Source organism: Diadema antillarum, unplaced genomic scaffold (assembly GCF_040938485.1).
Source record: "Diadema antillarum isolate AM-2024a unplaced genomic scaffold, OU_Dant_1.0 scf00000048, whole genome shotgun sequence".
In the NCBI taxonomy this organism is placed as follows: domain Eukaryota; kingdom Metazoa; phylum Echinodermata; class Echinoidea; order Diadematoida; family Diadematidae; genus Diadema; species Diadema antillarum.
Genome location: NW_027270937.1, coordinates 1,571,622 through 1,585,093, shown reverse-complemented (window position 1 = coordinate 1,585,093; position 13,472 = coordinate 1,571,622). Strand labels below are relative to the sequence as shown.

General features: G+C 41.5%; 1 protein-coding gene across 2 annotated transcripts in view; it reads left to right on the top strand.

Annotated features, from left to right (window-relative positions):
- LOC139715426 (uncharacterized) overlaps positions 1-13,472 on the top strand; it is a 42,652-nt gene that overhangs the window by 20,832 nt on the left and 8,348 nt on the right. The window contains exons 3-6 of one of the 2 annotated variants that reach the window (XM_071627001.1): positions 7,199-7,403; positions 8,156-8,300; positions 12,173-12,295; positions 13,318-13,442. In XM_071627001.1, coding sequence (XP_071483102.1) covers positions 7,199-7,403; positions 8,156-8,300; positions 12,173-12,295; positions 13,318-13,442 — 598 coding nt within the window. Of the gene's footprint in view, positions 1-7,195; positions 7,404-8,155; positions 8,301-12,172; positions 12,296-13,317; positions 13,443-13,472 lie in introns of both variants that reach the window. The other variant, XM_071627000.1, reaches the window with a different exon arrangement.

Below are 13,472 nucleotides of genomic sequence, written 5' to 3'. Positions count from 1 at the left end.
TACCAACTTTCAATGCAATGCAAGTTGTAGCATTATCCTTTCAAAAGTGATTAGGGTTGAATTTGAAGAGGCAGTACCAGATATTTAAGAAAAGAAAAGGAACTCTTCCTCATACTGCACACGACCACACAGACTCGAAAAACATGCTCTGCAAAGAGACGAAATTTCCCTTTTGTCCTACACTTCATTGAATAATGCTCAGAAGAATTGCTCTGTCAGAAAATATAAAAAGATAGAAATTGACTAGGTCGACTCATTTCTCCCGTTTTGATCAGAGTCCTCGAGTAATATCGGGTATTGCAACTTTTTGGTTGGTTTTGCGATGCACCATTACGAAGCTTGGTTGTCATTTGTAGTGACAAGGTCAGGTTGAGTGGGGGAGGGAGGGGCATTTTTCCACCTCCTCAGTTTGCAGACATCTTTACCATTCTTGGTGAAGAAAACACTCTAGTGTACGTGCCAATTGGCAAATAAAGAAGATTCTTGGAATCAGCTGAAATTTCCAAATATGTTTGCCTTGTGATTACAGATATATGTGGTATAGATGCGCTCTGGAAGAAAGAAAAAAAAGGTAATTCAATTTTGTATGATTTGTCAGAAAGTTGAGGAACCAGTTAGAGCTAATATGCAACATGTGCTATTATAGAAGCGAGATGCCTTCTTTCTACACCTGGAATATGATTGGAACTAGAGGTGTTTACAGTTACATTGGGAATATCTGTCCTTTAAACTGGGTTACATCACATAGGGCGAGGGGGGTTGGGTGATGGTATGTGTGTACATGTGCACTGTTCTCACATGGAAGCTTCTCATGTGTTTTAGTTTAGGGGGTATTCTTTGAATGTGGGGAGGGGAGGGGAGGGAGGAGGGAGCGGGGGAGATGGGGAAGGGGGGAGGAAGTGGGTAAGAGTGATAGCACTGCGCACAAAACATTCCGCTGCTTTCTTTTGATGCCGGCTCCAATTGGCCCGGGGATCGGAGGCAGGAAGGCTCAAACGGATGGTAGGATGCCAGGGATGCCTCCGCCGTGTCGTCATGTTTGTCTATGTGCCCCAGCTCCTAGGCATAGTTCACGTTCTTCCCATCCCTCCATCTCTCCATCCGTCTGTCCGTCTGTGCGTCGGGTCTCTCCCTCTCTCCGCGTACCTTCTCTCGTCCGCCTAATGTGTTTCACAGGTAGAGGGTTGATTGAGATCCTTGTTTGTTTGCATTCGGGGAGGAGGAACGGAAGAGTTCCTCGCAGAAGAAAATAAGAAACGGGAACGATGGGATGTCTGCTTGTACATGTCTCCAAGAAACATGAAGCAGGAATCGGGTGCATCTGCACTCTTGATTATTTCAATTAGTTAACACAGGTGGGCGTGGCGCATGAACTCGCAAGAGTTGATTTGTGGAATAGGTGATGTTGTGATCAACCACGGCTAATGTCAGCGTCGGTGTGCAAAGTTCTTATCACCCCTGGCATCTTAAGGCAGTGTACATGGTAATTCACATCATTGTGTTTCATCTGCAAAAAGATTCTCTTGAAATTTCATTTTAGAGTCTTTTTGCCAACAGTTTCTGATAGAATAATGAAATCATTAAAACTGCAGATGTGTGTCAGTGAGTAGCACTATTCTTTAATACTGATGTGGAAGTTGGAATAACAACAACAGTAGATAAGGGAACAAGGAATCATGAGTTTGAAAAGTTGCTATTGACAGTTAGTAAAACCCGAGAGAATAGCCACATCAATTCAGTAATGTCCAGATTATGTTAGCATCAATATTGTATGCTCCAAATTGGAGGTGCGGTCATAATTATAAACACACTGATCAGCTGATGACAGAGTGTATCATGAATTCATGAAACACATTAACCTGCCTTGTCCAAGGGTAATGTTGCTGCAGAAATGATTTTCTTTACATCATTGAATTGGCAATGCTACATTTTTCTGCATAGTCTGATATTGGAAAAAACTAGATGGAACTTACTGGATTCATCAGATCTGCATAAAAGAAATCTACAAGGACATGTCAAATTGAGAAAGAAAAAAAGATCCAAACAATTGGAAATGTATTGTCAATGAGCGTGTTTCTACTGAGCGACGAAAATTCGAGGTGATGCCAGCCGATGTGTGGTGATACCGGCCGATGCCGGCCGATACCGGCCGATGCATGGTGACACCTCGAATTTTTCCTCAGTAGAAACAGATCGGGTAGTGGCCGATGCCGGGTGATGCGAGGTGCTCCGTCGTCCACCTATTGAGGTGGTCGATGCGTGGTGACGCGAAGGACGATTCTCAGTAGAAACGCACCAGTTAGCGAAATTCGTGGTGTACCGGACGTCTAGAATTTCTCCCCGCGCTTTTCAGTCGGTTCATCGCACACACTCCTTCGACACATGTGTACAAAATACGTGTATATACACAGCGACAGTGTTCGCATATTGTACCAACTCGCTGTACGTGTTATAGGCCCTATACGTTACGTTATATGTAAATTGTGGCATTCATCGTCTATTGTTCGCGTGATTAACAGCCTAACTTATTGCATTACTAAGCCCTCATCACTTACTTTGATTTTACACCGCGTTATTTCATTTTATATTGTCTCGAATCGCGAGAGTACCACATTAGTATGTCGCAGCCTTGAGAAAATCTCAACTGGACCCTCGATCTCCAAAGATTTCTCATTAGTCAGTGGCAGGATACCAGTACATCTAGTTTGGGGTATGTTGGATGGGGAGACGAAGAGGAATAGCTTATCAAAAAATAGCCGCCGCAGTAGCAAAGCAGGCAGGGTTCGGATGCAGTGCGCGCATGACCCAATCTGTGACTTAAAAATACCTGAATTCCGGAATCGCCGCATTTGCACGTCACCTTTGCATCACCTCTTATTTTATCGCTCAGTAGAAACAGCTCGAGTGGTCATAAAATACGAGGTGCTGCGTTGGACAAAATTCGTGGCGATGCCAGGGATGTGAGGTGCTCTCAGTAGAAACACGCTCAATTTAAGATCCATTTCAGAATTTAGCAATTCAGAGGATTTAGAATAAAATATATGCAACAACAACAACAACAACAAACACACCATTCGGCCGTAATCTGGCAGAACTGCGTATCTCCTTTAACACATTACGCCAGAAATTGGGTTTAAAGATTCAATGTTACACCTTTCTAAACTGAGATACGATGAGTTGCATTTTTCCTCTTTTCTCGGTCATAATTGGTCTAAAGAATTTATTTCCAGCAAAAAAATGACAATCTGACCTTTTTAAGTAGTAAAAATTACCAATTTAAAAAACTTACGCAGTTCTGCCAGATTAATCGTCGCCAAATTTTTGCGATCGTAATCTGGCAGAACTGCGTATCTCTGGTCACGTGCCCGGGTTGATCAGCCAGAACTGCGTAAGTTTTTGGCCATGCGGGGGGTTTTTCAGGCAGAACTGCGTATCTCTAGGAGATACGCAGTTCTGCCTGATAAGCACGTGTTTCATCAGGCAGAACTACGTATCTCTTTTTGTCGTCAACCACGTGCTTATCAGCCAGAACTGCGTATCTCCTAGAGATACGCAGTTCTGGCTGATAAACACGTGGTTTATCAACCAAAACTACGTATCTCGGTCTATTTTCTGCGGGTTGTCTATCGTATTTTACCATCCACCCTCTTACTATTCAGCGGATGCAGTGTCAAAACAATGAATATTTTAGATCGAGTACAATTTTTTTGAAATATTTGTATTGTATAAAGTCATCATTATTGATTCACATTTAATTTCATTTTATCCATTCATTTGTATATGGAAAATAACTTGCTTTCCCCAAATGTTGTCAGTCTGTGTTCATGTTTCAGTATTATTTAGCGGCACAAGAAGTACTGCTACATCAAAAGCCTGGCTGCTGCTTGGGTTATTGTCGATCTCATGAAGCATTGCATTTGGACTAAGAATAATATTAGACTAGGTTCTAGATGTTAAGCTATATTGTTCATCAAGACTATAGGTACTACACTGTAGACCGTCGTCTATTCAGGCCTAACGATACACTAGACATCTAGAGACTAGTACTAGTAGAGCGGTACGTAGGAATCTGCATACGATAGGCCTACTGATCTCATCATTATCCTAGTATTCCTACTCTATGCCCAAAGTAAGAGTAAGCCTAGACCCTTTTGGCTGAAGGCCTAAACTCTATTTAAACTAAAGAATACTAGGAGCTAGGCCTGACTAAAAGTTTATTTACAGCTTTATTAGAAAATAAAAAAATAGACCCTAGTTCTCGTTTGTGTCGACTCCTAGTCCTACTGTAGGCCTTATTGTCACTACAGTACTAACGTTAGGGTAGTAGTGTTCTAACCGTTACTATCTATTTCTACGCAGGCCTATTAAAAACGTACGAGAACTCTCGAACTCTGTCTACTCGATTGTCTAGGTCTATGTAACATCCAGACGTCTATTTTGGGGCGTCATTATAACAGACTAATAGATCAATGAAAATTAGTTTCTAGATTTTCTAGTCTAGACTCTAGATCTAACGCTAGACTCTATATCCAGGTAGGGGCTAAATCTAGCGTTACAGCTAGACTGTTTATTGGGGATCTAGGCCTAGAAGGTACTAATGTTGTAGATCTAAGAACAACATAAAGCCTAACATGCCTATCTATAATGACTAACGGTAAGTCTATAGAGTCTATAGCCTATAATGTCTAGTAGTAGGCCCCTAGTACTGGTAGTAATGTATAGAACACAGATCTAAATCTAAGTTTCAGATCTATTTCTAGGGCTAAATGTTTATAATTTAGCGTTTAACCTGTAGATTCTAGATTATTCATATTACAGACTTCAAGAATGTCTGGCCGAATCAAATCTAGAAAAATAGAAAACTGAGTAAAGACAGAATAACCGGCGATTCAGCCTAAGTTAAGTAACGGTAGGCCCCAGTAGTCTACTAGTAGTAGGCCCCTACTGCACAATTTACTGGGAGTACCGGTACGGTACCGGTATTAAAAAGTAAACTGTAAAAGTGTTAGTATTGGTCAATTTCTGACGTCTGTAGGATTGGATCGAAAATGCCATCGTTATAGACGGTATCCTAGATATTCATTAAATTTCTCGAGATCAATCCCATAGATCCAAGCCCACTAACCGCTTATTACAATGAAAAATAAAATAAGAAGCTATGGTCAATGGATTACAGATATTGTTGTTCGCGTGACCTACGCTACCGCACAGTACATTGATTTCACGTACACTAACAATGGACAAGTGCTGCAGCAGTACCAAGTAGGCCTAAAGTTGACTGGAGCGTGATGTCAGACAAGATGAAAACTATAACGTTTGTTAGATCTAGAAATGCTCTAGGCTTAAAAAACACTAGATTGTAGCAAAACTTAATAGTAAGGCATACCGCATATTGACCTGTTTTGAAGCCTGCCAGTCTATGAAGGGAAAGAAAGTGGCAATTTCCCCCAAGAGTAACGAGGGTTATTGCTTTAGCGTGACTGTCGTCGTGTACAATACACGTAGCCGCACGACGTGTCTAGCTAGCTAGCTAGCTAGCTAGGCACTGCTAACCTGAACGCGCAGCGCGTTCGTCACTACCAAGGTCGCGCACGCGCGTGTTAAGATATACCATGTCCGTGCGGGACGCAGGAACACCTTGGTCCAAGCGTTGTCGTAAGTCGACTTACGCAGTTCTGCCTGATTAACATCGGAAAATTCATTTCGAATCTCGACTTACGCAGTTCTGCCAGATTAATCGCCCTCTCTCCTCAGGAATTTTGCCAAAATCACTTTCTAAAAATAACTTTCTGTACCGATTCACAACTTATTTTTTGGCCCACTTGAAAGAGCATGAGAAAAAACACACAAAACACTCAAAACCTGAAAATCGACCAAAATCGACTTAGGGAGTTCTGCCAGATTACGGCCGCATTGTGTTTGCCCAGGAAGAGATTTCTCTAAATGAAACACTTACAACAATTGATCAAAATTGTTATAAAAATACACATACAATGTTTTATCAAACCATAAAATGTGGTTCCTGCACGTGGCTAAAAGGGCTCACTGTTGTGCATGCAACCAGTTCATCACAACCACAAGCATGAACTCTGTTTCGGATATGAAGAATTTTAAGTTATCTATAGGCGTGTCTTCATCAGCCCGAAGTTTCAAAATAGCGCGCTATCTGTGTAGTGAAGACGCAAATAGTGCGCTATTTGATCGGGAAAATTTCCCCCAAAATCTTGGTCTAGTTCGTCAACTAGAGCGCTAATTCGTGAAATAGCGCGCTATTTTGGGTGCGTCTCCATCAGTCCGAAATTTTCCACGATCCCTCACCGCTTCTGGTTAACCAGCTGGCAATGGAAAGCGCATGTACAAGCTAGTGATTGTGTATAGTACATTAGGCCTACACGCACGGTGTATACATTCAAGGATAACATGTGTGTACTATAGGCCTACTGTTGTTGTCATCTTTAAAACCAGGGAGGTGATTTCTCTCGCCTCCCTATTAAAACTCATAGCCGTCCGTGCATGCTAGCTGCTTTTTTTTTTTGTAAACTTCTTCTTCTGCTCCACTCTACCTTAGCTGAAGATTCTTGCAGATTGTGTGCATTTTGGATTTGTTTAAACATTGCAATTCGTTAATTTCATATAAGATGCCTCACTGCACTGAAGAAAGAGTAGCGTTATTAATATCCCTTTGGAGAGAATTTGCTGTACTGCTCACCTCCCTGGTTGTAGAATCGTACATACGGTGATATAGGAGATTTTGAGCGGGGAAATCCACTTTCGAACCACGAGCCAGGCAGAGTAATATTGCAAAGTGCGCATGCGTCAATTTTCGGACTAATTTCCCGAAGCAGGCTGTTCGAGCTGATGAAGACGCACATTCGCTGTATCGGGCTATTTTCTAAGACCGCAAAATGTCCCGCTAGTTTGAACTTCGGGCTGATGAAGACACGCCTTATGAGTTGTGCTGTCCCGCTTGGTCTGTTTCAGTATCCCGCATGCAGACCCTCAAACTTGAGGTCATCGGTTCAAGTTCCATTAGCATCAATGGCAGTGCACTTTATCATTCCCTCATCACTTCAATAGTTCTTTGAATGAATCCAAAACTTCTTACTGGATAAATTCCACACTTCAGAATTTGGAAGACTTGGACCAACTTTCAAACCCAGTCAAATAATGCCTCTTTTGATCCCGCTCTTTACAGCAGCACGTCCAGCACCTCACCGCTGTCCACAGAGGCCCCTGCCCCGCACCCCTCTCCGGCCTCGCAGTCATCCCAGGCCACCTTTGAGCTTGACCACGAGGCTATCGCCAGCCGCGCCACCGACATGGTCAAATTCCTGTCAGAGGAGAACAGTGCCCTCAGGGATGAGCTCGACACCTACTACCAGAAAGTTGCCAAGCTGCAAAAGGTACCTGTATGAGTTTCTTCGTTATCGTATCGATTGTCACCTGGCAAATCAATGGCAGGTTGCACATTAAAGGGTTAATTCTACAGATCATGTTTCCAGCATGATGTACCCGTACGATAAAATAGTAGTCACAGTAGAGCAATAAAAACGATTTGTAGTATAAGGAGGAGATTGTTATTGTGGATCTGCCATACAAATCTCTGTCCATCCTGCTCAAAACCCAGAGACGCCAAAGTACTACAATGTATAAGCAGGACCTTTCTAGGTCAGATTAATGAGAGCGTTTTAAATCAAATATTGGGTCAAAAAGGGTACATGCACATGGTATTACAGACCTTCCAAGTTTGCCAGATTGTGATGGGGGCTTCTTAGAAAACTGAATAGTCCTTCATGCCCTGGCAAAAGAAAATATGAAAGACTCCCTGATTTTGGCCTTATCTCAGCCTATGGATGTGCATGTTACACATACACACGTATCTCACTGACAGTTTGGAATCTCCCTCAATTTTGATGCATGAATATTTCCAGGCCTGTGTATTGTCTAACACTCCGGACATGGTTAGGTAGAGATAGATACCCACAATTTCGGAGAAATCTGGACCTCGATATCCCCCCCCCCCCAAAAAAAAAAAAACAAACAAACAAACAAAAAAAAAAACAAGAAAAAGCACTCAATCTCTAAGACTGGAGTAAGAGGTAGACTTATCTAACATCTTCACCCCCCTCCCCCTTATTTTGCCACGCACTCGTAGTTTGAGCAGGAGATCCACAACGTGCAAACGGAGCATGAGCGGCTGATCGAGTCCACCAACAAGAGGGAGCACCTGGAGAAACTGGTGAGGGCCAAACTGGAGGTGGAAGTGAAAAAACTCCAGGAAAGGAATCGAGACCTGAGTGGTGAGTGTCTGTCTCATCAGCCATCCAAATCATCCCCTTTCCCCCATCCCCCATTCCCCCATTCCCCCACCCCATCCCCCGTCCCCCCCCCCATACACACCCACACTCATTGTGACCCTATCATACTATAATTTTTTTCCAAGATTCTATGAAATATACTGTATGTACACCAATTGTTTAACGAGTCTGGTGGCATTCGTGAATGAAACAGCACACGAAATTATCAACTCCGATTGCGACATGAATGCAACATGCACGCATACATTTCTCTGTTCATTATAATACTCCACAATCGCAAATTTCACCACTCGCAAAAGTTTAGGCACCTGCCAAAATTGTGGAGAAATATCCCATATGGTGCCCTCTCATCATTTTAAGAGTTGCAATCAGAGTTGACCAGGGTTTTAGTCATTGCATGGTTGCATTTCAACCTTTACAATGCATCGGTGGAAACTAGAGTGCAGGGTTCATGTAATTTACTGAATACCATTATGCGTGGCAAGCGGGGAGGCCAAGTCGAGCACATTTCAGGTGTACAGAGAATTGAATGAGTGAGTGAATGAATGAACTGTGAGATTGATGCAAGTTACCGATACCATTAATGTGTGGCAAGGGGGGGGGGGGGGGGGGCAAGTTGAGCACATTTCAGGTGTACAGAGAAATGAATGAATGAATGAATGAATGAATGAATGAATGAATGAATGAATGAATGAATGAATGAATGCAATTTACTGTTGCCATTAATGTGTGGCGGGGGGGGGGGGGGGCAAGTTGAGCACATTTCAGGTGTACAGAGAAATGAATGAATGAGTAAGCGAGTGAGTGAATGAATGAATGAATGAATAATTGAATGCAATTTACTGATGCCATTAAAGGACAAGTTAGTTTATTTCATAGACATGTGGCTTGAGCGAATGCAGCAATATTAGTAGAACATATCAGTGAGAGTTTGATGAAAATCGGACAATCTGTTCCAAAAGTTATGAATTTTTGAAGTTTCTTCTCACTCAAGGCTGGATGAGAAGACTACTATAGCTTGTGATGTCACTTGTGTACAACGATATAATGAAAGAATAAAGAAAATTCAACATATTTTCACTTTTCTCGCACAACAAAAGAACACTTGACTTCTCTCTTTCAGAAGGCAGGGGGAATAATATTTCCCTTAACATATGTCAATGACAAGTCGAAGAAATGTGCACTTTATTCAAAAAGCGAAGTTTTGTGAAATTCTTTTTTTTTTTCTTTGTATCGTTGTACGCATTTATGACATCATACACTGTAGTAGTCTTCTCATCCAGCAGTGACTGCGCAGATACTTTAAAAATGCATAACGTTTGAACGGACTGTCCGATTTTCCCCAAACTTTCACTGATGTGTTGTACTAATATTGTTGCATTCACTCAGTCCACATGTACACTATGAAGGTGGACTTGTCCTTTAATGTGTGGCAAGGGGGGGGGGGGGGGGGCAAGTTGAGCACATTTCAGGTGTACAGAGAAATGAATGAGTGAGTGAGTGAATGAATGAATGAATCAATTAAAGAATGCAATTTACTGAGGCCATTAATGTGTGGCGGGGGGGGGGGGGGGGCAAGTTGAGCACATTTCTGGTGTACAGAGAAATGAATGAATGAGTGAGTGAATGAATGAAAGAAAGAATGAATGAATGAATGAATAAATGAATGACTTAATTTATCAATTAATCAATGAGGTGACTTGCAGAGATTGATTAAAGTGTGATGTTTCATTTAGTTGGAACCATTATTGTCTCTTCTATTTAGGATGCTATATTTTATCAAAGGTAAAGTTGGAAGTCTTTCAACTTCATGTATTTTTGTGCACAGTTGAAGTACAATCTCTGTGTACCCAGTATTTTGGCATCCAGTGGACATTGCAAATTATATATTGTGTAACATCAAATCATTGAAATCAACACAACTGTTCAGTAAAAGAGTAATTAAGGTCTCAGCCATACCTGGCAAATGTTCATCTTATGATGACTATCAAATGTCAAGCAAACAAATTTTTATTCATTGGGAGCTCAAAATATTATGTAATTCCTTAATTTTTGATGAGGAATGAACATTATTGCTATCAGAAAATATGAATTAACATAAAAACCTTGATTTATCTCCACGCAGGATGCTACATAAGCACTTACGCTGTGTTACCCGATTGCCTGGGGCAAGTGAAGATCAAAGTCAGATTTTGTGCTGCTACAATGGAGTATTAGCCTATCTTATGATATTATGTCATGGAACTCCACCTTGCATTGAGAAAGTGGGAAAAGTGAAAAGTGAAGTTACTAGGATTTTTTTTCACTAGAAGAGGTCAATACCAAATCAGATGGATATGTTTTGCAAACAGGCAGAACAGCATAGCCAAAGCTAAGTCCCATCAATTTGATGATAAGAGATTGGTATGTCTGATATTGATATACAGCCCCAAATTAAACAGTGTAATCCTCTGGCAGCAGGGATGGATAAATATTCCAGATGTTGATTTATTTCTGACCCCAAAATATCAAAGACCGTACACCTCTCCCATCTTTGCCGGCTGATCAGGAAGTTGCGAGGCTGATGTTGGATTCCCAGCTCCGTGCTGTATTTTGATGGGAATGGGACTGGAGCGGTGAGAGAATACCTCACATTCCGCACATTCCCCGCATTCCTAGTTTTGTCTGGGAATGCGGCTTTAGTGTTGACAGCAGAGTTTGTTGACCTCCCGGGAGAACAAAGTCATCTCCGCTTACAAGAGGAGCGTTGTCAATTTCGGTGACCCCTGTTGATCCTTGTCATCATAAAATTGTTATTTTGGCTATTGTGGGTCATGGGGATTGCTACATTAAAAGCTAATTTTACCGAGTCTGGTTTGTCAGTGGCAGGAAAAGTAAGCACGCTATTGGGCCATTTTCTATCCCTAAACACCTGGAAAAAAGAAAAGAAAAAGAAGAGCGGTTTTGCAAAAATGTGGGCATAAACTGCTATTGCTTTTACTCTGCTTTCAAGTTTGTGACTGAGGTATTTCAGTTAAAGAGGCCTTGTGGACTGCACTAGTCAAACACTGTCCTGTTTCATTTTCTTTTTCTGGTTTTTCCCAACTCACTCAAAGATTAACACATATTTAGCCTTTTAATTTGTAATTTGAGTGACATTTTATAGATGCTTGACCCTCTTTCTATATTAATTATGAAAATCATGTATGGAATCATATGTCTAATTTGGGTTATTTTATTTTTATGTGTGTCTGAACCTCAGTTATGAAAACATGAGCAGTTTAATCTTGGACGAAATGCTGCATATGCCATGTAATTTGTTGTATTTTCATTTCAAAAGTCAGCTCATATTTGTGAAATTAACAACTCCCAAAAAAAAATGTTGTCTCCAAATAATACAGTGTGTATCGCCTCAATTGTGGGAAACTGACCACGGATAATACTTAAGGGCCTCCTTCTATTTCATCCCCATGGTTCTCGATTGCAAATTAAATTGTGAATGCCTGTCATTTGTGTCAATTTTGTGTCAGACGCTTGCCCATATTTCAAGAGATCAAAATGGAGACTTCCTCTGAAACATTCAAGATTGTTTTTTTTTTTAATGCTTTGTGGTGCCTTTTCATATCGCACTCTGCACTTGTCTTACACCTCATCTTCATCCCGATTTTACTGCCATTAGTGTCCTTTTCATCCGTCCCGCTTCAATCTATTCTCTGTTCCAGTTTCATCTCTCTCCATGTACCCCCCCCCCCTTTCCATTCTCTTTCTCTTTCCTGCTGTAATCCCTCTCTGTCCCCCCCCCCCCCCCCCCCCACCCAAGTGAATACCGGTAATGCTCCAATTTTCGTAATTTGTCCCCATTTTGTCTACCTCAGCCCACGTAGAGACCCATTTCCGAGGCAGCTCCCGACAGGGCAAGGAGAGTGGGAGCTCTGATAAAGACTTGCAGGCAGAGATCTCGAGGAAAGAGAGCATAGTATTCCAGTATCAGATGAAATGTGAGTTTCCCCCAGTTGCAACTTTCACTTCCAAGTCACTGTTTGTTTTGTTTTGGAGGTATATTTTTGCATTATAATACTTTGTCAAACACACAGATGTAGCAAGAGGCAGCCACCCACATACTGTTTTGTCCTAGGCTTACTGATTAGAAACTGCAGAAATGGGTATATGTACATGTACATAGAAGTATCTATATTTGAAACAAACACTCAAGCAAGTTTCTTTTGACTCGTGGCAAAAATGGAAGTGATTTTCATAAATGTTCTCTAGTTCCTTGCCCAAAGTTATGTCAAAATTGCAGTTGGTCTTCTTTGCATTAAGGAATTTTTTAAAAAAAAAACCCTTCCTACAATATTTTAGGGGATATTGCTTTGTTAATGGAAACAACCCTTTATTTTAAGATTTGCGGATATGGTAATGGTAGTTGCAGTGGTGATGAATTGCTACTTTGGCCCTGTCCTTTATACATAGATGTTGCTGTACTTTCGGAGGCTTCTTCTTCTGCTTGTTTTTAGTGTTGTTGTTGTTGTTTTGTTTTTTTCTCAAAAGGGTATCACTACTGTCCTAAGAAATGACAGTGCGCAGAATTAAGCAATGAAATAACAGTGTGAACATAGTTGAACTGCAATCATGTTTTTGGGGGGCACGGAGATTGTGGTGACCTTCCAACCACTCCCGCAGAAAGCCAGCCAGTTCAAGATTGGTTGATGGGAACTTGGAAAGAAGCCAAACCTCCCCATATCACTCTGAAATTCAAAACCTCAATCTGTGAAGCCTTCCTCGGTCTTGAGAACGAACGATGATTCGAATCGTGATTGCAATCGTGTTTGTAATTCAGCAATCAAATTAACTGTTCTCAGTACGTATAAAAGCATGAAAGTGAAGACAGTGATAATTCCATCTTCACTTTCTTTACTCATCAGCCATGTTTGATGTGCTTCAGCCTCATTCTTAGGTTTATATTTGCTGAATGGTACAATGTGGCAAGTGGCTGTAATGATTAACATGTTATCTGTTTCAGGTAAAGACTTGGAAGAGGCTAACAAGCAGTTGTTGAATGAGCTGCAGGAACAGAGGCAGCACGTAGACATGCTGGACACAGCCTTGTCCAAGGCTCAAGCCGATGTCGCTATGCTGCAGGAAGAGGTGAGGGTTCTGTCCAAACAATTTTTGTTG